Source organism: Amphiura filiformis, chromosome 3 (assembly GCF_039555335.1).
Source record: "Amphiura filiformis chromosome 3, Afil_fr2py, whole genome shotgun sequence".
In the NCBI taxonomy this organism is placed as follows: domain Eukaryota; kingdom Metazoa; phylum Echinodermata; class Ophiuroidea; order Amphilepidida; family Amphiuridae; genus Amphiura; species Amphiura filiformis.
In genome coordinates, this window is record NC_092630.1 from 4,841,935 (window position 1) to 4,867,203 (window position 25,269).

The 25,269-nt window shown below is 37.3% G+C and overlaps 2 protein-coding genes across 8 annotated transcripts in view; one reads left to right on the forward strand and one right to left on the reverse strand.

The window, feature by feature from the left end:
* Positions 1-4,587: 4,587 nt before the first annotated feature.
* LOC140147911 (uncharacterized) lies at positions 4,588-17,562 on the reverse strand. 2 transcript variants are annotated; one of them, XM_072169703.1, is made up of 8 exons: positions 17,480-17,562; positions 12,610-12,699; positions 12,028-12,223; positions 11,601-11,659; positions 10,350-10,780; positions 8,853-8,919; positions 7,936-8,017; positions 4,588-6,879 (listed from the first exon to the last, which is right to left on the reverse strand). In XM_072169703.1, the coding sequence occupies exons 2-8, from the start codon at positions 12,680-12,682 to the stop codon at positions 6,795-6,797; spliced, it is 993 nt and encodes a 330-aa protein (XP_072025804.1). In that variant the 5' UTR covers positions 12,683-12,699; positions 17,480-17,562; the 3' UTR covers positions 4,588-6,794. The 2 variants fall into 2 exon arrangements, with proteins under 2 accessions (XP_072025804.1, XP_072025803.1); XM_072169702.1 differs by lacking the exon at positions 17,480-17,562 and adding an exon at positions 15,804-15,930.
* Positions 16,045-25,269, forward strand: part of LOC140147912 (solute carrier family 35 member E3-like) — a 76,611-nt gene continuing 67,386 nt past the window's right edge. For 4 of the 6 annotated variants that reach the window (XM_072169708.1, XM_072169704.1, XM_072169707.1 and 1 more), the window contains exon 1: positions 16,045-16,287. The gene's annotated coding sequence lies outside the window, so the exon portion shown is untranslated. The remainder of the gene's footprint in view (positions 16,288-25,269) is intronic. The other 2 variants (XM_072169705.1, XM_072169706.1) reach the window with 2 other exon arrangements.

Genomic DNA, 25,269 nt, shown 5'->3' on the forward strand with positions numbered 1-25,269 from the left:
TGATGAGTAAGAAATTAGCGTGCTTCTAGCGAGGAGCTGTATTCAGTATAAAAATGAAAACCAGTATAAAGCGTCGGATTGGTATTTATGTACACGACACACAATGGAGGTTTGTGGGGTTTGGTTTGTATCCCATGCTCATAAAAAAACAAAAGATGGCCAAGAAGCGATAAACAGGCAACTATTAGTAAAAGGGAGTCAAATTCACATTTTATCACAGAAATCTTTTCATAAATTTGCTGAATACCTTAATGAAATTCCAGTAATGGATGGTATCAAAATACACCTTTGCCTTTCACAATATTCTTGACATTTTACTGTCCCATAAAGGGTTTTGGACCTGTTATGAATATGAGGGCCTAATGGGAGTACCGAGAACCTCCTGTGTGGCATGACATTTTTGGTATGCCTTATAAACACCGATTAGCTTTGTAAGCTTACCAGAAACATGTTTTAAGTGTACATTTTACTGAGAAAGATGCAAACATCAAAATTAATGAAATGGTAAGAGGAAAGAGCTTTATTGGGTAGGTGAATGAACTACATGCACAACGAGGGTAGGTCTAAATGACCTTTGATCCCAATTATGTGTACTGTACACCCTATAGGCTATAGACTCTGGGGTGGATTGTTAGGTCAATGTGAATGTTTGTATTATGTATGTATCAACCATTGCTTTCGACCTTCATCATGGATTTAATTTGCATGATGTTCAAATGACAAGCCACAGGGAAGTTTGCCCAGCTCATCTGATCTGATTTGTCCCAGGGAGGAAGGGTGCTCGGTACAATTGACCATAAAGGGATGTACCGCAAATATGGGTCTTATTGTCGGGTCATTGGTATAATAATTGCCCCCTTTTCTAGGTCAATTTTGGTATAAAATGGGTCTTTTTTTTCAATAATTTTGTCAAATTAAAAAAACAAAAAACTCCAATGCGAATTAAAGAAAAATAAATTTTCTAAAAATTTCACAAAATTGTGTTAAATTTGGCCAAAAATCTCAGGTATAAAAATGGGTCAAATTTTCTTCAAAAATTGGTTCAAATATGGGTCCACTTTCAGATTCTCTGAGATGCATCCCTTTAACTAAATGAGTACCCCACCCCCTGGGATTTGTCCAGCCAACGTTTCAAATAAAGCAGAATTCTGCTATTCAGATTGCAACAAAGATTAATTTTAAATAAAAAAAAGTTTGTACATTGCAGAAATATTTTCAGGGGAGCATTGAACAAACTTGCCCGAGTGCAGATAGATTTCTGTTGTTGTGCTAGTCAAGATAAATCCGAATCCCCTGCAGAGAGTATTGACCGGAGCAATTTTGTCGAGGGTGTTTCCAATGGCATTCAATATAAAGTATTTTGTAAATGCGACTTGCAGATTTATACCATTTGTCCATAATTGCCTCACTTATTTTGCCAACTGTTTTAATAAGGATACAACTTTCATTGTTTGCTTGATAAGTTTCAAATTTTCTATTTTTCACTGGAAGCAGTATGTAAATTGCAAGTCTTCCAGGGGAATCGAAGGATTTATCTAGACAGCTAGCTCAATTTACCTTGAAGTGAACCTTAATTCAACCTGTGTTGGAATGTGTACTTTATAATAATGTGATGTTATTTGTCATGACCAACCAACCCAACATAATGTAACAATGTATCATCTGTATTCATGAACGAAATGTGAAATAAATAATGCTCAAACAACTTTGGGATAACATTCAGTCATCATGTGTGTATTATTTCTTGTTTGAAGTGTTAAAAATAGTCATGGGACTGGGAAATATGATTGGTTTTCTTTTAGTAGGCCATTGGATTGGAAGTGAACTTCTGGAACCCGGAGATGTTTGCATGTTACAGAAAACTTTGGAAATTAACTCTCTTCACGCGGGAGTCGACTGCAGACGACAAGTTTCAAATTTTTGTTATAAAAATCAAAAATTTCATAAATGTAAATTTTCATGACCATATTTGGAATCAGCATGAAAAATGCATTAAAATGAGTACAAACAAGCCTAGTATTGATTCAGTAGTTTTTAAGATAGCTCTTGATATTTTGAGAAAATATTTCAAAACTCGAGCTTTTTCCGTTGATGAAGCGCATGGCTAGCATGCAGAGCATTAAAGCATTGATGTGATTTGCTCACAAGGATGCCTTCAATTATTTCTGATTGTATGATTATAGTATCCAATGGTGTATTTAAATACCCTGTGAAAGACCAAGCATTCAGTGCTTAAGAGTTTTGGATTAAAACCTGGTTTTATTCGCAAATTCCATGAAAGAGCTTACACAGTCATGACAGTTAACCTCATTGTTTCGGCTTATCAAGAAACCTCCGATCCTTGACAGTTGTATTATTTAATAATTTTTGGCAAAGAATAATGAAATTAAAATTAGACCAAAATCATACATTCTGGCTAACAGGCTTTAATATTGGTGAAGTTGCTACATATAATTATCTGTTGGTAGTTCGGTAAAATATTTTCGACATGATTTTTGGCAACTTCAGCACACAATCAATCCAAAATTACAAAAAATTTATGAAATGCGAAAACTATAGATAAATCGGCTCACTCCAAGGTTTGAGGACATATTATGTTGTGATTCTAGTGAGAGAAAATGATATTTATCTCAAGAAAATTACCATTTTCAATGCAGAATTGCACATTTTGGCCAAATTGGGTTTTTAGAAAAAACACTTTACTTAGCTGGTTAATCTGAACAAAATTTGTCTCAAGCACGTAAAAAAAAAGTTGGTGGGGAATTAGTAACATTTGGTCGGTAGCAGTACCAGAACTAGAACTATTTTGGTCAGACCTGATTTTGCTTGATTGCATTGCGTGTGATCCAAACAAGCAACAATTAGGCATTGACGTTTGTAGTTGAAGGCCTCATCATTTTATATCCAGGCATGTGAATGATTATCCATGAAAAAAATTGAAAAGTTTGAAAAAGCACATGAAATTAGGCTAAAAAGGATAAAAACAGGCTGAAATTAAAAGAAAGTGTTGAAATTTGACCCCCCCCAAAAAAAAGCCTGAAGCTTAAACCTGAAAATTCTCATGCCTGTATATCAATTGCCATCACTTTGAGGAGTAAGATCACATTACGCAAATGGTATTGTCATTTCTCATTTTGTTTGATCATGCTACACAAGCTTTATATATGTGCCATAGAAGTGACATATAGAGGATTAACTACCATAGCAATAGATGAATACAATTTTTGAATATATCGCCCTGCACTACAACATTCACATAGTACCTCTGCATTGAACCATAGATGTCAAAGACCAAGGATAAAGACCTGGATCGTAATTCTGTAGAATATTCATATCATGCCGATTAGTATCTTTTATTCAATCTATGATTGCAGACATACACAGGTGGTGAGTGTAACCTGCTTGTAGTGCAGGGCGATATATTCAAAAGTTGTATTCATCTATTGCTATGGTATCCTCTTATTACATCACTTCTATGGTGAATAGCATTCAAATTTGTGCTTTTTTTTAAATAAAATTAAGACAGTTTAAACAAGTTGGGCAGCTAGCACATGTGCTAAACATTTTAATAAAGTTAAAATATGTACATACAAAGATAAATTGATAATTTAACATGATGACATCCATGATAGAAATCTATCCATGCTAGAAATGTGCTATTCCAGTTGAAATCCATACACCTATGGAGGACATACCCTTAATCTCCCACACAGGGAGTGTAGATTTCAAATACCATCACCCACAGGTAACCCATTTGAAATTCACACTCCCTGTGTGAAAGAGTTATGCCATGTTTTCCATAGAGGGTGTATGAATTTCAACTAGAATATCCTAACCTGTACCCAACTGATATGTAACATGGTGATTACTGATATTAAAATTCCTAAATCCCTGTAACCAGGATTTATATGCGGGGGGAGGGTCTGATTCTTAAAAAGTGGACTGGAGGAAGATTGACCAAAAAGACATAAACCTTTTTTTTTTTTCGCTCACAAATAGGACTTTTTGGGTCAAAAAAGGGTTTTTTTTGGCCTTTGGCATCCACCCCCTCACCCCTTGGTTACAGCCTTGTTTGCAGAGTTATGAACAATTTTCTTATGTTCTGTACTGTTTTTCCTCCTTCATCTCAATTTCATTACTGCTGACTGGTCTGATTGAATCAGATCAAATCACATATTGTCCTCTGTTGTGCAATATGTACAATGTACAGTCACAGATAAGGGCATTAGGCTATTCCAGTTGAAATCCATACACCCCTATGGAAGATGTGGCCTTTAAATCTTCCACACGGGGAGTGTGAACTTTAAACCTGAATGGGTGACTCCATTTGAAATCTACACCCCAATATGAGAGAGATTAAGGTCATATCTTCCAAACGAGGTTTATGGATTTCAACTGAAATAGCCAATTTATATTTTCCATGGGTTGAACTGCTGCACTTGCATCCCATAATGATTAGATACTTAAGCAAATGACAACAGTTTGATACACAGCCCACCACCACAGTAATGATGGACCATGAAGGACATGCCCAATAAATAACTGAAACCTTGAAAATTTCATCGAAAAATAGCCACAAATTGGCCAGACTCCCTTATTATCAACGCATTTAGGCAAGTATTAAGACTAGCCCATGGTCTCATTGTATCGAGTTGTAGAAGTATACAGAACACCTGCAGCTGCATCAACACAATTTGGAGCAATGTCTTAGCAGTTATTGAAGTCACTTAGGTTCTACCTTATAATCTATCATGTACCATTATTATGTTTTGATCAATCCAAGTGTGAGAAAGTATTGGATCCAAAACACAATAATGATAAATTGGATGCTTTACGCCCACTATAATTGGTCTCGCTATGAGTTTTAAAATATATGTCTCGTCCAATATTTAAAAACTCATAGCCAGACCAATAAATATGGGCTCAATATATCCATTTTTTTATCACAATCTGATCTACAGGCCAAAGGGGCAATTTTGAAATTGAATAATTATTGTCAACTTGCCCAAGTCATTAAGCATATTTTTGTTGAAATTCTTCAAATCCTCCAATCAATGCTCCCTGTAAGGATTTTATTATAAAAGGAATATTTCGTGATCCTAGCATCCTCTTTTTTTGACATTCTTCAGTAGATATCCACCAAAAATGCTTATTCTAAAAATGTCAGGTGATTCCGATTTTGCGTTTGCGACTTATGCATGATTATGTGTATTACACTGCTCCATAGGCCACTGTGTTGTAATTTCGTTCTGGTCCAGGGTTCTGGTATACCAGAACGAAATTCAAACTTGATGATATTTTTGCTAAATGAATTAATCTGCCAAAAATTTGGTACATAAACATTATGTAGCCAGAGGTTTCCAGTGGTATAAAAATCTCAACTTTTGTGAGATAGGGGGATGAGGCTGTGGATCACAAAATGCCTCTTTAAGCCAATTTTTCCTGTGAGTGAAAATTTTGGCCTACAGATTTTTTGCGCCAATTCTTGGAAGCGTGTGACCAATCACACACCTCATGACTATAGTAGGAACATTGATTCCTACCACAAATCATTGCAAAGTCATCAGCTTTTTAAGATGCCAATTCTTCTGCATTCTATTGTTTTCTTCCTCCCTATAGACCACTTGACATCATTGTTTATCAACAAAGGCGAGGGATTGGTCTATCGATATGCTCGAACGAACCGCTTCACTGTTCAAAATGAACATGCCCTGAGCAAACTACGATGCGTACGCACACTGGAGGACAAAGAACAATGGAAAGTGCCATAATTCGCGCGCATATTGCCGGGCAATGACGTCACATGTCAAGTGGTCTATATTGACTGCACACTCAATGTCACAATGGGCTGTTCCAGTTTAAAACCATACACCCCCAGGGAAGACATAACCTCAATCTCCCTCACAGGTGTACAGATTTCAAATGCATTCATTCACCTATTGAGGAAACCCCATTTGAAATTCACACTCCCTGTGCCGTGTCTTCCAGAGGTTGTATGGATTTCATCTGGAACAGCCCAATGCCTGCCTGTGTCCTGATTGGAACAGATCGTGCCACATAATTACTTGTATACTCTCAGTATTAACAGAAAACATGGGTCTGCAAAGAATATATGAAGAGCTTGTTTCCAAACCATGTTACGTCCACAACCACATGTTTCTCATATACTTGTGTGATACAATCACAATTATTTTGACAAGTTTGACATTAGCAACAATGAGTTATACCATCAACAAACCATTGTTTACCACAACAATGTTGCTTAACAATATGCAGACTATTGTTCTCATTTGGGAGACAAAGACCTCACACAGTATTATTACTGTGCATCCATCCACTGTTTGCTTTGTAATGGTGCATCCAACTGAAATTATAATACCTATAGCATCACAGCCCATTGCAATATCGCACAGGTAGATCAGAAACATGTGTTCGTGGACGTAACATGGTTTGGAACCAAGCTCTTCATATACAGGTGCTTAATTTTGTCACTTGTATGTAGATAGCAAAACAACACACTGTAAAAAGAGCCAGTCTAAAAAATATCATCTCAGGGCTGAGAGTCTGTAATACCTTCACAATATTGCCAATGTTCGCAAGTGTACATAAATAGGACCAAGCAAAATGCATGGTTCGCGTAAATACACAAAAAATAACACTTGTAGATCTTTAGACCTGTGTGTATTAATATAAGAAGTTCATTTCATAGTTTATAATTATTGCAGATGAGGGCTAAGTGTCTGTTTTTTGTGCCGCATTTGCTCTAAGTACTGCTCCTGGTGTTGGATACGGTCTCATCTGGTATAATGGTCCATTTGCTGTTGTGTCACGCCAGTTTTGGCTAAATCTCTCTTTGGCAGACCCGTTGACCATGTACCCCTGGGGAAAAAGATGAAATAAGAAATTTGTTAGTTTTATAAATCTAGCTTTCATAGTTTTTGGTATCACTTTGTAAAAGTGGAAGAAAGTGATGGGAGGGAACAGAAAAAGAAGGGTGGGAGGATGAGAGAGGGGAATAGAGAGAAGAGGAATGGGAGATGGAGGAGATTTAGAGAAAGAGAGACAGAAAGGGGTAGAGATGCCACTCAGTTGCACTCAAAATACCTGAAACTGGTGAGAAAAACCTAAAAAAGCATGTAAATGCAGGCCGAAAAAGCCCCACAACAGGCTGAAAATAAATAAAAACATGGGAATTAAGGGATCTAAAATGAGCGTTTATTGCGTTTCGACAGTATTTTTTGTAGAACATGAGAGCACCTCAGACCTATCGAATTGCATTCTGAATACGACGCATGTCTTTCTGATATCAAATAATTTTCATTTTTTGAAAATCACAATATAATACAAATTTTATGACAAATTATAAAAAATTTGATATTTTTCAAATTTTTGATATATAACAGTCCTCGAAGTAAATTATATAAATCTAATGATATAATCTTAAAGTGTATGTAGCAGGGAGGAAAAGCCGACGGTCAATTGAAAATTTTGACCTTTCATATTGAAGATATAGATTTTTTCCCCAAAAGACCTATTTTTTGTTGGTGTTTTGGGAAAAAATCCATATCTTCAATACGAAAAGGTCAAAATTTTCAATTGATCGTCGGCTTTTCATCCCACCTACATACACTTTAAGTATAAATCATCAGATTTATAAAGTTTACTTCAAGTATTGTTAAATATCAAAATATCAATTTTAATGATTTGCCATAAAATGTGTATTAAATTGCTAATTTCAAAAAATCAAAATTATTTGATATCAGAATGACATTCTTCGTATTCAGAATGCAATCGATATGTCTGATGTGCTCTGATGTCCCAAAATAAATACTGTCCAAACGTTCATACCCCATCCCTTAACTCTCAAACAACCTGAATTCAGGCTAAAACCTGAAAAGTGGCATATCTGAAGGGGAGAGGGGCAGGTGGCCTTACCTTGGTGTATCTGAATAACTTGCTGGATCCATTGGATCTAATTCCTCTGTATCCTTTGCTTTCCTTCTCTGTTTTCTTGTGTCTGTGAGTTTAAAAAACAATCAGGCATAATAACAACAAGTTACATCACATCAAAATAGCTGTTTCAAATTAGCCCTGACCACCGTCCATCTTAGGCCAACTATAAAGGGTTTTAACTTTTTGTTAGAGAACCCAGCAACAAGAACTTAAATTTAACTCAATATAATGTGAATGAATATCACACTAACCAATGTTGCTACTGAACATCATTTTATCATTGACATGGGTAAAACCATATTCAAAATAAAAATGTATTTCAAATACTGCTTATGTATGTTAGATCGTATGTAAAGTAGAGGTGGCTACGTCAGCACGAAAAGTTATGATTAGTAGGTTCCAAGTAGAGTTTCTTTCACTGCATCAACCCAGCCAAAAATGAATCAAGCGTACATGACGCGAACGCGCTGTGCGTAGTACGCGGAGTGCACAATATACACAATCAATGCATGGTTTGGATTTTTCTAACGATTGCTCCGATTGGTTCGCGCTAAGAGTGTATGAATTATAGGTTAATGAACGCGAGTGCAATTTCAGTGAAAGAATTTCTACTTGGAACCTACTAATCATAACTCTTCATCAGTTAAAGAAACTTTACTTGGAACCTACTAACCATAAGATCTTATGTAATTCCTTGTGCTCCAATTGGTATGATGATATTACCAATTATATTTTGACCAATCCTTTTGGTTGCTTGCAGCTTCTGAATGACATTTTTCTAATCCATTTAAGACAGGAAGAAATACTTTTTGTGCACAGCTTTCTGAATAATGGTATTTCTTTACAGCCAAGCCATTGAAAACTGAAAGAGAACGAGGCTTTATGATAAAAATACAAACCTCTTGTTGGTTTCTCATATGGTGCCGGTCTATCAGCTTTGATATCCGATGGCATCATTGGACCAATCTATAACAAACAAAAGTTGATGATCAGGGTTCATTCATAAAAGCACATAAACAATAATGGTAAACTCAAGAAGGGTGACTATTGCAGTCATTTTGCCACCAAAATAGATGAAAAGCAAACCTTACGAGCTTTCACACTAAATGTTTCACAAGTTCAATGAAACCTAATAAACGCACAACAGAATAAACGACAACGACCATTTGTTTATTTATATTTATATAATAATGAAAACTAATAATAATAATAATAATGAAAACTTATAATGCGCAAGTATCCGACAGAGCCGCTCACTGCGCAACAACAGGAAAAATGAACACAAAGGGAACATGGTGAACATAGCATAATACAGAAAATATACAAAATACCATAATAAGCAGCGTTCGAAATTTTGGTTGTCCGGTTGCCCGGGACAACTAAAAAAGTCACCGGACAACCAAAAATACTGATTCGGTTGTCCGCCGGACAACCATAAATCTAGCCAAAAGTCACATTTGTAGGCCTACGGACAACCAAAAACTTAAGACGGACAACCAGAAATTGTAATCTGGTTGTCTGTGGGACAACCATTTATTTTTCCTAAATTCGATCACTGATAATAAGAAAAACATTCTACACTACAAGTCATATGAAGGAAACAGTTTCTAGTCAAACTTAGCAGCAGGGCAAGAAATTTTTCATCACAACTTACATATTCTATCAAAATATTGATAACTTGATCTTGCATTTTAGGTGTTGAAATTAAATTACAATTATATACATTAAACTCAATCAATTGGAAGCATAGCTTATGATATACCGTATTTAGTCAAATAGTCGCCCCCCCCTCAAATAAACGCCCCCACCACTTTTTTTCAACCAAGATGTTTCAAAAATTCCGATATTTCCATGCTATCTTGTGTAGTAAGCTTACCAAGTTCCCCACATGGTCAATAATAGGCAAAAATCTGCATCGGAACACCGGAAGTGAACCAAAAGTCAGTGTCAAAAGTTCATAGTTCGTCATTTTAGCGTGACTTTTAAGCTTACCTAATGATTTTAACGGGAATTGTCGTGCTAAAAATGACCTCTAATAAACGCCCCCCCCCCTGTAACTCCCCCGGGGGCGTTTATTTGACGAAATACGGTAGTAAGTTTCAATGAACTGATCATGATTTTCAATTCTAAAAATTGCAGTTCATTCATCTGCTCACCTTTGAATTATTAGTCTACTTTGATATCATTCACATTGGGATATTCCCATTGAAACCCCCCCCCCCCCCCCGAAGACATGAGCTTTATCTTCCATACAGGGAGTGTGAATTTCAAATGGGTTACCTGAATGAGTGACTTCATTTGAAATCTGCACCCCCTGTGTGGGAGATTAAGGTCATGTCTTCCATAAGGGGGTTTATGGATTTCAAATGTAACAGCCTGTTACATCATCTACTTACACTTGACATTCTATTTACTGCTGGCGGTGCTGTTATGACTTTTATAGCTGGTTTTGTTTGTGGAGGTGGAACTGGCGGTAATGGGATGTCAGGCGTTATAGTCATTGGTTTTACAGGTGCCATCGACACTGGTTTTACCGGTGGTGGAATAGGAATAGATACTGGTTTTACCGGTACTATAGATCCGGGTGGTTTTACCGGTACTACAGACGCTGGTTTTACAGGTGCTACAATGGATATTGGTTTTACCGGTGCCACAGGAATTGGTTTTACAGGTGGTGCAGACATTGGTTTTACAGGAAGAGGGATGTCTGTTGTTCCTGGTGGTATTAATGGAGGAGGAGGCTTGCTTGGAGGTGGCGCTGATTTTAAGCTTTCCTTGTGTTGTGCTTTTAACATACTGGCTGCCAATGTGATGTCTGCATTTGGATCTGCAATCACAAAACAATCAGGAAAAGAAATCATGAACATTTGAGACACACAGAGATATTCTGTATAAAATAGTGTCTATTGAGTTATTCCAGTTAAAATCCATACACCTCTGTAGCAGCCATGACCTTAATCTCCAACACAGGGGGTGTACATTTCAAATGGAATCAACCATTAAAAAAACTCATTTGAAATTCCCACTCCAGTGCATGATTTCAACTGGAACAGCCCATCAAACAATGAGCATGACTAGATTTGATCTTAACAATAGTTCATCTGTAGCGGTATAAGTTTCAATCTTTTGATTAAAAAAATTGTATTCTACCTCATTTTGCAGATGGCATTCCATCTTTTATCAGAGGGAGTGAAACTGAGATTTGTATCTGACCTTGGACTTGATCAGAGATTTGTAGAATCCATCAGTCACACATTACTCAACGCACAACTAGCGCAAGCGCTGCGCCCAAGTGCATCATTAATAATTATATCAATACACGGTGTTACGAGGTTTATTTTTTTCGCCTTATATAAGTTGACTGAACTTTACATACAGCCCAATATGTACTTGTCCCTTCTGGGTAACTTTATACAAATTAAGTGAAGCAAAAATTAGAATACAGCAAAATTGCAGTTTGATATTCCCTGACAAACAGCAACAGACAAATAAACACCACTTTTCAGGACATTTCCTGATCTTAGAAAATTTGCTCGGATTAACCTGTGGAAATATGCAGGAAAAGGTACATTTTCAGGATTTGTTTTCCATGCTTTTGCAATATTTTGACAATTATACCAATCGGCATCTCTGACACTACAACTCACCATCTGGATGAAGCCATGAAACCTTGTCCGTCTCTGAATCCCAGTAATAGAAGTACCCACTGGTGAAAGAAAAAGGAAAAACCATTTTTTCCATGACGAGTTTTAACTTTTTACATCTCGCCCATAGCCTCATACATGAACAAAACATAAGTTTGATGACCAGTTTCCTACGATATATACCAGTTGATATCCATACACTCCTATGGAAGACATAACTCTAATCTCAAATGAAGTTACATGAATAGATCACCCTATTTGAAATCTACACCCCCTGTGTGGGAGATTAAGGCCATGTCTTTCCTTATAGGAGTGTATGGATCTCAACTGTAATTAAAGAATTTACTTTTATTTGCTCTTTTTCCAAAACAAAAAACACATTGATATGAAGTGAAGTAGAAAGAAAACAACAAAGCATTGCAGCCAATACCTTTCAGAATCTTTGACTTTAAACCAGCCCATTGGGAGTGTCTCCCCAGCTATAAGTAGCTGCTCTGGGTCGTCCTCCTCTTCCTCATCGTCCTCGTCATCCTCCTCGTCATCATCATCATCTTCTGTGATTTTATGACTACTTGTCACAGCATCTTGGTCAGAGTAATCAGCTGCTATGATCTCCTCTTGTGGATCTACAAAACAATTCACAGTGATTTCATTAACATGATGTTGTCATGCTTTATTTACCAAAATGTCAGTTCACAAATATATGGATTCTGCTTGAAGATGAATATTTAACTTTACTGTGATACTGCAATGCAGTATTTTGGGAAGAGACTGAAATGCGGGGGAACGCAACTCACCTCAATGCAGATGCAGTGACGCATGAACGACCACGTACCGTAACACTAGCTTTGATGAATTAATACCAATTTCTCTATTCCAATTCCCAATATAGAGAATTATCATTTAAAAATCTTGGTATCAACAGAATTTTAAATTAGATAATTTAAACATGAAGCCTATTAAAACAATATGGCAAGCATCATTGATTTCTGATTGCAGCTTATACAATTACCTTGACTCTCTTGTTCTGCTGTAAGAATACCTCTCTTCTTCAATCGTGCTGCTAGTGCTGGGGGTAGTGGCATCGTGAAATAATTAATACCTTTATAGAGAAAAAGAAAAAAGAAGAAACACTTAATTGTAGGCTTTGATTGATTGATAGATTGATTGATATTTTATTTTATTGCCAATTCGTGGCCCGTAGGCCAAATTACATACAATAAATTACAATATAAAAAATACACATAAGAACAATTAGAATTAAATATTTAGGCAGGCATTGCACAAGATATAAAACACACAAAAATATACAATTTGAATTAACATTTAGAAAATTGATTATAAAAGTCACTAAAATCGTATTATGAAATATTGCACTTTTTTTTTAATATAGATAAAATGACATTGAAAGTATAGTATATGCAGAACAATTCTGGGTGGCAAAGCAAAAACACAAACTATTTATTTAGGAGATCAACGAAATATGGAAGAGAACTATTTTTAAAACGATTTGTCCTAGTCCTAAACTGAGAAAATTTGCTGCAATTACGTAAAAGCACGACCATGACACTCCTTCCTGGTAGGAGGGATAAGAGAACTTGTTCGATTTGTTTTGGTAAGCCCTTCGCGAACCTAAGACAGTGGTCCTCCCTCCTATCAGAGAGGGTGTCAAACTTGCAGATTTGAGCCAGCGTTACTATAAGATAAATAGTGCCGACCCAGAATTGTTCTGCAGGCACGTTTTTTTTTTTTTTCTATATCTTTGGACTGTTTAGCAGAGATTCCAGAATGCCACACCACATCAGCGTACTCAAGAATTGGCCTGACATAACCACTATATACGACACCGAGCTCTTGGTTGGTAAAACCAAAACGCTTAAGGGTTCGTAGCATGAACAAACAGGAATTAGCTTTTTTCAACATCGCGTCCACATAACCTCCAGTTGCATAACTATCGTGTGCAATAGGGTGCATCAGATGCCCCTCATGTCAATGGATTCATCTGTCCCTAGTCTTAAAATGTTCCTATTGTCACAAAACTAACATGTGCCAAGTTTGAATTAATTCGGAGGTCGTCCTGAGGGGCCACCAAGAGCCTAAAGTTACAATGTGTGTTCCTATGTAGTAAAGTTCGTTGACCCCTGTACAATTCCAATTAGAAGCCGATCAAACAATTTAAAGTAGCTGCCATATCAAAACCGTTTGGATTTAGAAGCTCAAATCTTGGGAGGTAAGCGTACTGATAATCATCTTTGAATCTGTGATGAAAATCCATCTCCAAAGAAATGACCGTGTGTGTTTTATTGTCAAAAGCGCCCCCACAGTCCATATTCTTGGGAAAATCTATAATTTCTGTCTTAACCAAGTGCTATAATACTTTATTTCACACTGAAAGTTGTTAATATGTATTATATATTGATCTAAAGTTCAGAAAATCTGCTTTGTAAAAGTGTAATGACAACCAGGACATCAACATTTGTAAAATTTGAGGTAAAAATGACCACAAAATGCCTATTTCACTGAAATTTTGTATCGAGGGCGCTTGTGCCAATTCCACACATGCTCATTTTGTTGGTAATTAATTTTTATCACCGATTAGAAGATGATTATCAGTACTATAAGCATAAAAGATTTGAGCTTCTAAGTCCTAACGGTTTTGATATGGCAGCTACTTTAAATTGTTCGATCGGCTTCTAATTGGAATTGTACAGGGTCAACGAGCTTTACTACATAGGAACACACATTGTAACTTTAGGCTCTCGGTGGCCCCCAGGACGACCTCTCGAATTAATTCAAACTTGGCACATGTTAGTTTTGTGACAACAGGAACATTTTAAGACTAGGGACAGATGAATCCATTGACATGAGGGGCATCTGATGCACCCTAGTGTGCAAATTCGTTCGAAGCTAGAGTTCTCGAGATCGAGTAAGCGTGGCCGTGAGCTAACCTCGATCAGTTAAGCTGGATTTATACTCGATCGCTTTTGCAGGAAAGCGATTCTCACGCATGCTCAGTGTTTACTTACAATTCCAGAGCGTCGAGCCGATCAATCGAGTTAAATCGCTGAGGCAAAAAGCGATGTCGCTTTTGCGAGTTGAAGAAATCTCAAGTTCCCAGCAATATCGCTTGACACATGAATGCATCAACCAATCAGTCCAACCAACTGGATCTATTATTTTGCTAATTAATTTATCTTTCTCGATTATTAACTTTTGGTGATGAATTAATTTAAAATAATTATTGACATAAATGGATGTTCTATAAATGTATACGGTAATTGTATTTTTGTGACATTTCGAACATTTTAATTGTCGTCTGCAATCGCTATCGCCATGATAAGTATAAATGCAAAAGCGACGAGCGATGCATCACAAAATTTGGCGAATGCCCATCGCTTTCAAAAGCGTTTAATCGCAATCGCTCGGCGATCAAGTATAAATTCAGCTTTAGGCCCTATCGCAGCGCAGGATCATATGTCTAAATTCCATAATCATAATTGTGGTAAAATACAGCCTTTTGCAAAGATCCTTTGCAGTTTTTATCCCACCTCGCGCAATTTCAGGTCTGCGACACGTCACACGATTAATTGATTAATTGCTGATGGTCGTGTAAATTTCGACAACTAGCCAATCAGAATCGGATTTCATGTTTGTTTACGCCATGTGCCAAAATAAAGGCTGCAAAAGAATTTTGCAAAAGATGATAGCCTAGGTTAGGTAAGCTTAAATTCAGTGTCAGTGAGTTAAGCTCATGAGCTTATCGTCATGATCGTCGTGTGTGGACGTGGTGCAGTGCCGTACTATTACGCTGACTTTCGTATTCGGCGAGGAGGACGATTTCGACCTCCTGGTTTGTTTACAAACAGAGAGGTAGACAAAAACCCGTTCCGCTTGTCCAAACACTCAGGTATCAGAAGGATGGTCCACAATAGCGTGATTCACGTAACCTGAATAGGGATTAAAAAGCTGTCACGTAGAACCATGTGCTTCTATTGTCCAATTTGCCATCAAGATTTCATATGGAAACAGTTCAGACCCAGTACACGATCATGTCAGAAATTAATATTTTGTTCTGGGTCTGATTATTCGGACTAGACGTGGTGCAATTGCAAGCGTGTTCCTTTTGAAGCTCTTCCAATGAATTTGTCGCTGCGTGAAGCTAGTCATTGCATGGAATATTTAATTAGCACCTTGGTTCTTTCTTACCTTTATCTCATACGATAGTCGCTGGAGAAATATGCGACAATAATGACTGGAAACCTCAGTTTTCAGCAAAAAACGATAAGACGCAAAGTTGCTGAATTCGTCAGGCTCTGGTGAAAAGCGCCCTCTTACAAGGAGGGTTTCTATAACATCATTTTCTCATGTTTAAATGTCACCATTATTCTGAATTTCGCCTCCAATAAAATTTGTTTTTGTTATGTTTTTTTAAAGCATGAATGATGATTCACATTTAGAGAAATATTAGGATGAAAAGATTACAAGTTATTTGAATTTTAGAGAAAAATATTTTCTGTAGTAAAACAACTGATTTTCACACAGGGCAAGGTTCCTTTTAATTGATGCGATTGCGGATTGCGGTAAGCTTATTTTTTTTGGAGTTGTTGACATTGTCAGTTTGTCACCAAAAAGATTTTGATCCGCAATTTTAATTGATGACGTGGTGATTGAAAGGCTGAAAGTGTGAGTGGTAAGTTTTTGAAGCATTTTCATGATGTCAGTGATGAAATATCAATTATCATGGATTCATGTATTGTATTACAATATTTTACTAGTATTATTAGTAATTTACTATTAGCTACATGTACTATACTAGCTAAAATAATAGTTTCTTGATCATGAGAGCTCAATATAGGCACTCAATGACAATTGCGTCGGCGTACAATGCCTACCAGTACCACACAAGCTCTGCATTTCCTGTGCATGCACAATCAATCCGACACCTTGACTTGTCCTTGTTCATGTGTTCCATAACCATTAAGGTATAGGACATTTTTTGTATTTGCTATAGCCCCCGAATGAAATGTATTTAATTATGTTTGTACTCACTCAGGTAGCATTGTGTGTGAATTTTACATCTGAACCAAGCGCTGTTCTTTTTTTATGGGCATTTTGTCTAAAATGGCCCAAAATGAGGGTTTTTCAGGCTCATAAAATTTATTAAATTTTACTAAGTGCTAAGTTCAGATGTAAAATTCATACAAAATGCTTTTTGAGTGATTACAAACATAATTAAATACTTTTCATTCCTATGTGCAATTTTTTTAATGTATTCCTATACTAAGCTTGTACAATGACATTTCGCAATAAAATGTCCATTGGAAACAAAGGTGCGCCCGTGTCGAGCAGTCTGGCAGGCGGGGTCAGGTGCAGAAACCTGGCTGAAATCAGAGTGTGAAATTGCATGCGCAGAACACAACAAGGTGCTTAATTTGAATAATTTGACACATGCAGCATGGGATGCGCCGAAAGCAAACAGGATAAAAGGGGCTTACTTAAATACATGTACAAGGAAATCACACAAGACTTATTTTGCTTACACCTTGGAAATCATATTAACTTGAACATGAATAAAATACACTGCACTAAAATCAAATCACTGGGTCACATAATAAAACAATGATAAAACATAATAAATATCACACAACATCATGTTTGCTGATATCACATTAGAGGGCTAAGCCTTAGATCAAACTCACCAGGGCACATAACATAAAAATATACACAGTAAAATGGAACCAAAACACAGTCATAAACATGCAATGGTAACAGAAATGTGTATGAACCCGTGTGGGCGTGTGTATTAATTATGGCCATTTGTTTATGTTCGAAAAGGGCACAATATGTCAGCGCTGAACAATATGAATGAGTCATTTTCCTACACAATCTTTGAACCTGTAAATGTAGTCTACTCTATATGCTACACGCAAGATCATGATGGTATCGTTGATTCCGATGACCCATCATACTGTCCCAATACTAAGGCTGGCATTTTCGGGCGGGCTAGCGTATACCCGCCCGAGATTACATTACCCGGGTAGGAAATACCCTCCCCGGGTACCCGAAAATAAAAAAAAAAATTGAATTGAATTTGAATGCATTTTGAAATCATTAATAGAGTATGACATGAATACAAAGTTTTCATATCAATTTTCATATTAAAAATACAAAATATCTTGAATTTTTTTTTTTTTTTTCAACCATGAATGATCCTAGCATTTTAGGTCTAGGTCCAGGGACACTAAAAAACCGAAAAAATAAAAAACTTTACCCGAAAATGCCAGGCCTACCCAATACACTGTCGCTTGGAATAACGAAGAACCCAAACTTCCCATTACGCTGTATCCATGTCCCAACAAACAACTGAAGTTCCACAATGTTTATGCAGCGAAGATCCCATTTTGGATTATATTATTAAACATGTTAAAGCGAAGCGTTTGACACCATGGGCGCAGCCCTCGAATTAACCCACGGCACCGACGGCATATTGCCGTGGGTGCCCAACCCCACTGCCGCAATGCCCTCAAAATATGTCCTTTACCGACGGCAGTCACTTGCCGTGCCCTCTAAAGAAGTTGCCGTCGGTGCCCTGCACCTCAAAGGACTTTGCCGACCACTCCATTGTGAATTCCTTTGTGATGAGTTCTAAGGTCCTTGCCGACTTTTATTTACATTGATTTCCCTCTAGATGACCTTTTGAAGGGACACCTATGCTAAACTCAAAGCTGACCTCAGAAGACAGTTTTGCCGACAACCCCTTTGAGCACTCCTTTTGTGATGAGTCATGCCGACTTGTATTTACATTTATTTCCCCTTCTATGTGACCTTTTGAAGGGACACCTATATGCTAAACTCAAAGCTGACCTCAGAAGACAGTTTTGCAGACAACCCCTTTGTGCACTCCTTTGTGATGAGTCTTGCCGACTTCTATTTACATTTATTTCCCCTTCTATGTGACCTTTTGAAGGGACACCTATATGCTAAACTCAAAGCTGACCTCAGAAGACAGTTTTGCAGACAACCCCTTTGTGCACTCCTTTGTGATGAGTCTTGCCGACTTCTATTTACATTTATTTCCCCTTCTATGTGACCTTTTGAAGGGACACCTATATGCTAAACTCAAAGCTGACCTCAGAAGACAGTTTTGCAGACAACCCCTTTGTGCACTCCTTTGTGATGAGTCTTGCCGACTTCTATTTACATTTATTTCCCCTTCTATGACCTTTTGAAGGGACACCTATGCTAAGCTCAAGGTCACTTTTGCTGACTTTCTAAATGTTTACATTTATTATTTTCCCTTCCATGACCTTTTTGAAAGGACACTATGCCTAAATTTTCGAATTAATTCTTATATATGGTCATTTTCACGGTAAAGGGTGTAACTTTGGATTTTTAACATTTTAATCCGTAGTGTTCTAATAAAGCCACAGAATTCCATAATTTTTGGCCACATAAGTCATCTAGTTAGCAGCTACCTTGGGTAGCATAATCAGCTTTTGGGAGCTACTGCGTTCAGTTTTAGCAGGCTTAAATGTACTTAATATTGCCATTTTGAAAAACTATAAAAACAGTAACATTTTTGTAAAACCCTGTGTTTTCTTCAGTTAGTTCATGGATAATTTTTCTTATCCTGAAAGTACAGTCATATGTTCAGTAAACACTGCCACATTAGATTTAATTGTGAACGGCCCTGTATTTTTGAGAACCGGACTTCAATATTTGTCGTTCGGAGGCTTCATTTTCCGTTAACAATTGTTAACAAACTTTGTGGGTGTAGCTTTGGTTCATAATTCTTGGTTATTTCTTCACTTCTTCTTGATTTATAACAGTTGTTATCTTAACTTGAAATGGGTAACAAAAATTAGCCGATTTGCAAGCTTTTAAAATTTTATAAAATCTTGACTTCAAATAGCCGTTTTCCGTTAACTTTTTGAAGCCTCGAAACAAACTGTTCAGCAAGCTTGTGCAAATATAAATAAAAGAGCTCATCCAATCTATTTATCAAAATGTAGCAAAGTAGATCCTCAAGTCACATGTTTTTAAATCGTGGAGATATATATCACCGTTTGAAAATGGGACCCAATACAAACTTTCCGTTAACAATTGAAGCCTCTGAAACAAATGAAGCCTCCGAAACAACAGTAAACTTAATTATCATCTATGCATATCTAAATTGGTGTGTTTCATACTGATATCTGCATTGTAATTATTACTTGATATGTGCAGAATGTCATAAATTTTAAAAAAAATTGACATTATGGTTAATGTTTGAAAAATATACTGATACCTTAAAAAGCCTGTTTCGGAGGCTTCACATGAAAAAAACACCATACTTAACAAATGGGTGAAAAAATTAATGTGTGATAAATCTACAATATCTGCCGCATAGAATCATTGATTCAATACACACAAGAAAATAACAGCTTAGATGATCCCAACACTGTTGTTTTCAAAAAACTACTTCTGCAATGTTTAACAATTGTTAACATGAAGCCTCCGAAACAAAAAAAATGACTTGCTGTGATAATTTAATTTTTGTCACAACTGAAATTCAATACTTAGAAGCAAAGCATGAAAACTGGTAATTGTGATATTTTTTACCTATTTTTTTATGTTAACTTGTAGTACTTAGCTAAATATTTTACTTTTATGATCACCTGTGTTGTTAACTGAAGCCTCCGAAACACAAATCGCTTGAATTGCCAATTCTAAAAAATAACTCCAATTTCTGTGAAACTTGGATGGGAGGTTCCTTTCATCAAGTAGTATTTGTACATGAAGTTAGACATTCAAATTATTTTAGGAACCCAATTAAAACTTAAAAAATATGTTTAAGGTTTGGAAATTTCCATTGTAAATGACACTTGATGTTAAAAAATTTCAAAACTGCAATTACAAACATAGCAAAACATGGTATAAAATTTAACTTATATCTGTTGACTTACTTTGGAATGGAATTTCACATGTATTCCAGCTTTCATGTCAAAATTTTCTGAGGTTATGTAAAATACATTTTTTCTTAGATTTTAACCAAAATGTTATGCAAATGTCAATTTTTTTATTAGAAATCAAAAGGTTTAAGCCTTGAAACATTATTTTACTTGAATTTAAGTTGCTTCTATGCATGATTTCAGTAAACAGAAACATATTTAAGTGGTTTGAAATTTTGACCCTAAAAATCAAAAGTTACACCCTTTACCGTGAAAATGACCATATCTGTTGGATTCATATATACCCTCATTTAGACATGATTATAAATTCCATGGTGTTAAATTGTGTTTTTTTTGCCCAAAATCATTGTCTGGTGGAGTAAAACAACTTCAAATCTATTGTGTTATATCATTAAATTAAAAACATTATTAGTGCATTCAGTCATAGTCACTAAATATTTCAATGAGCTAATTTGCATATTTTACCAAATAAGGAAACCTGTTTTGTAGTATAGGCCTACGTTCATATCAAAATATTTGCGAACATGATTAAGCTCATCAGTAGAGTAGACTATAATGACTTTATGCTTAATGCTTGTGGTGATAGCTGATGATGTCCAGGGGATGCTGATGTAGCATTTACATATTATAATGAGCTAATTTGCATATTAAAGTTTATTGTATTTATACAATAAACAGATTTACCTCCTGTGAAAGAGACTAACCCTGGTCCAAAGCTTGTGCTTGGACAAATCAATATGATTGATTTATTGATTGGTTGCCTAGTAATGGCTTTATGCAATAGCCAATGAGATTTAGGGTCTATTGTTTGAAGTAGCCAATGGGAAGTAGTCAATAACCTTCTGACACTGCCAGTTGGCCAGGGATTAGGCACATTTTTATCTGTCGTGGAAGGAGAAGGTTGGGTCTCCAATGTGAAGAAAATTTTCCCACCCACCACACCCAAAAATTTAGGTCATATCCCAGTATTCAATACCTTTGTGGACAGTCACTTGGGAGCAGTAGTTGGCTGGGAAGGCTTCCATATCGTACGGGGTATAGAGGTACATAGACCTAAAGGGTATTGCAGTCTGTATTTTAATGGTAGCCTCCGGGCATGGGCAAATTACCAAGAAGAGGGCGGTTAAGCTGACCAAGGGAGAGGATTCAATAAGTGCAGATTTTAACTTGTTCAGGAAATCCCTTTAAAAAGGGTTCTGTAGCTTGCCGGTTAATACATTGCTGTTAACTTCTTTTTAGGGCTCTTTTTGAAATTCCCTTACACAGGAAGGTGTGCGCCATCCTGCAGCTTTCCTGTGCTAGCCTTCTTTTGTTAAAATCCTGTGTGATTATAACACTGCAATTAGCCACTTCACTGACTTAAATTAGGAGCGCCTTCCTGACCGAGCTTTCCTAAGGCGCGCGCTTAGCGAAGGGAATCCTGCCTTCTTTCTGTGTGAAAACGTGGTAGGGTATTTCAATATGAGCCCTTAAGAAGTTGGGCCACACTTGGCGAGTGTGGAAAGGGCTTGAGAATACCCTGGAGGACCCCGTATCTTACAAGAAATTAATTTTGGTTAACTTCTCTGCAAGAAGAGGAGTTGGGCCACACTTGTGTGTGTGTGCAAAAGGGCCAGGGAAATTCTCCGGAGGGCCCCATATCTTATGGGGAATTAATTTGGGTTAACTTATGCGAAAAGAGAAGTTGGGCCACACTTGCATGTGTGCAAAAGGGCCGAGGAAATTCCCTGGAGGGCCACGTATCTTACGAGGAATTAGGGTTAACTTCTTTGCGAGACAAGAAGTGGGGCCACACTTGCGTGTGTGCAAAAGGGCTTAGGGTAATACCCTGGAGGGCCCCATATTCATTAATTCATTTTCATTCATTCATTTCTTTCATGCATTTATGTATTGTACAAGGAATTAACTTGGGTTAACTTCTCTCTGAGAAGTTGGCCCCGTATTCAATTAATTCATTTTCATTCATTCATTCATTCATTCATTCTTCATTGCATTCATTTATGTATCTTACAAGGAATTAATTTTGGTTAACTTCTCTATGATAAGATAAGATTGGGCCATACTTGTGTGTGTGCAAAAGGTCCCGGGAAAATTCCCTGGAGGGTCCGTATCTTATACAAGGAATTAAGTTGGGTTAACTTCTCTGTGAGAAGTTAGGTTCCGGAGAGGCTCCATACTTTACGGGTAAGTAGTGTAGGCATGGGCTCGGGGAAATTACCGGGAGGGCCCCGTATCTTACGGGAGAGTAATGTAGGAATTGGCTCGGAAATTACCGGGAGGGCCCCGTATCTTACGGGTGAGTAATGTAGGAATTGGCTCGGGAAATTACGGGAGGGCCCGTATCTTCACGGGTGAGTAATGTAGGAATTGGCTCGAAATGCGGGGAGGGCCCCGTATCTTACGGGTGAGTAATGTAGGAATTGGCTCGGGAAATTCCCGGGAGGGCCCGTATCTTACGGGTGAGTAATGTAGGAATTGGCTCGAAATTACGGGAGGGCCCGTATCACGGGTGAGTAATGTAGGAATTGGCTCGGAAATTACGGGAGGGCCCCGTATCTTACGGGTGAGTAATGTAGGAATTGGCTCGGAAATTATCGGGAGGGCCCGTATCTTACGGGTGAGTAATGTAGGAATTGGCTCGAGAAATTACGGGAGGGCCCCGTATCTTCACGGGTGAGTAATGTAGAATTGGCTCGGGAAATTACGGGAGGGCCCCGTATCTTATGGGTGAGTAATGTAGGAATTGGCTCGGAAATTACGGGAGGGCCCGTATCTTACGGGTGAGTAATGTAGGAATTGGCTCGGGGAAATTCCCGGGAGGGCCCCGTATCTTACGGGTGAGTAAAGTAGGAATTGGCTCGGGAAAAAATTGGGAGGGCCCCGTATCTTACGGGTGAGAAATTTAGGAATTGGCTCGGGAAATTCCCGGGAGGGCCCCGTATCTTACGGGTGAGTAATGTAGGAATTGGCTCGGGAAATTACCGGGGGGGGCCCGTATCTTACGGGTGAGTAATGTAGGAATTGGCTCGGGAAATTACCGGGAGGGCCCCGTATCTTACGGGTGAGTAATGTAGGAATTGGTTCGGGAAATTACCGGGAGGGACCCGTATCTTACGGGTGAGTAATGTAGGAATTGGCTCGGGAAATTACCGGGAGGGACCCGTATCTTACGGGTGAGTAATGTAGGAATTGGCTCGGGAAATTCCTGGGAGGGCCCCGTATCGTACGGGTGAGTGGACACTGTGTGTAGATGGGAACAGACTCTGTATTTATGGGGAAAGTAAAGACTATCCAGGACTATTCAACCGCGACTATGCTATGTTGCTATGCATGTGTGGATATGTCCCCCCTTTGCTGGAAAAAATCATTTGTGTGTATCCCCAGTTAGATAGTATGGAATCAGACATGTGTGTATTCATCTGATTCTGTACTTTGCAATAGGGGATCTCATCCCCCATATGTCTAACTAATGCCTTTAGCGCCATCTATGGGGTTATATAGCCCCATTAGCATAGTAATAAAATTGGGGATATCCCTGTTTGCTTGCAATTTATGCATATCCCCAGTTTATTAGATGGAGCACAAATGTAACCCCATTTCACATGCACCCCACACCCCATCCCACACCCCATCCCACATCCCATCCCACATCCCATCCCACACATTATGGATAGAGCACTTTATTGTGGTATATAACTGACAACTCCAGCAGCCTGGTCATGTACATGCAAGAGGGAGTGGAGAGCTAAAACCACCCATTAGTAAACAAAGTTTGTAAGACCTGAGTCTTAGGTTTACTTTTCGCATTGTGTGATATTTGTCTTATTATACTTTAAGATGCATGAATAGCAAATATATTGGGAAAAGTTTGTTCTGCTGTGCCAAAATTAGATTGTGTTTGCCAGGCCATAGAAATAGAGCTTTGTTAAAAAGTAAAGATTTATTTTCTACATGTATGTCAGTTGCTCAAAAATTTAGTGTTGTTTTTTTTTTCTAAAAAGGAAAGATAGAAGAGAATGATTTAGTCAATAATGTGTTACAGATTAGCCAATATTTGGCCTAAAATATGTTCTTTTGTGTATAATGGGGTGTATTTAAAAAAAATTAAATTAAACTGGACATATATTTTTAACTTGTCATGTTTAAATGTCTTTGGTATCAAGAAAAATCTACCAATCACTACTATCACACAATGCTGTGATGTCCACTTGTTCATGTTTACTTCTGAATTTTTAATTAACCATTTGGCTCAAAATAAGCTAAGGTGTCATAAAAGTGTAACACACAATTATTTTTCCAGCTCTTTTCTTTTGGTCTCCAACCAGGTTTAAATTATAGTATGCACATATATCGTTCATAATACACTAAAAGAAAGATAAGTTATAGACCATTTACTTCACAAATTTAATTTTCTAGCCCTTGCGTACGTTATATTTGACAGACACAATTTTGATGATTTTCTGCAATCAAATAAAAATTTATAAAGTATTACATAAGGTATTTTGTGGTTATTTAGGTGTAGGACCTACAGCAACTGATTGTGGAAAAAAATGTGTCCAAATATTACAATAAGGAGGATAAATTGTTATAAATAAAATATGTGTGTCTGTCAAGCCATAACATACGCAAGATGTCTGTCAAATGTAACATACAGAATAATAATTTGGCAAAAACAGTAGTTCAAGATGGGAAATTGAATAAAGATCACATGCAGTTTATAA

Excerpts from the sequence above, each read along its gene's own strand:
- LOC140147911 (XM_072169703.1), bottom strand. The coding sequence starts at position 12,682 with ATGCCACTACCCCCAGCACTAGCAGCACGATTGAAGAAGAGAGGTATT. Across the intron at positions 8,920-10,349 it reads CAGTAAATAGAATGTCAAGT|ATTGGTCCAATGATGCCATC; the intron begins GTAAGTAGATGA and ends TGTTTGTTATAG. Across the intron at positions 6,880-7,935 it reads AGTTATTCAGATACACCAAG|GGGTACATGGTCAACGGGTC; the intron begins GTAAGGCCACCT and ends CTTTTTCCCCAG.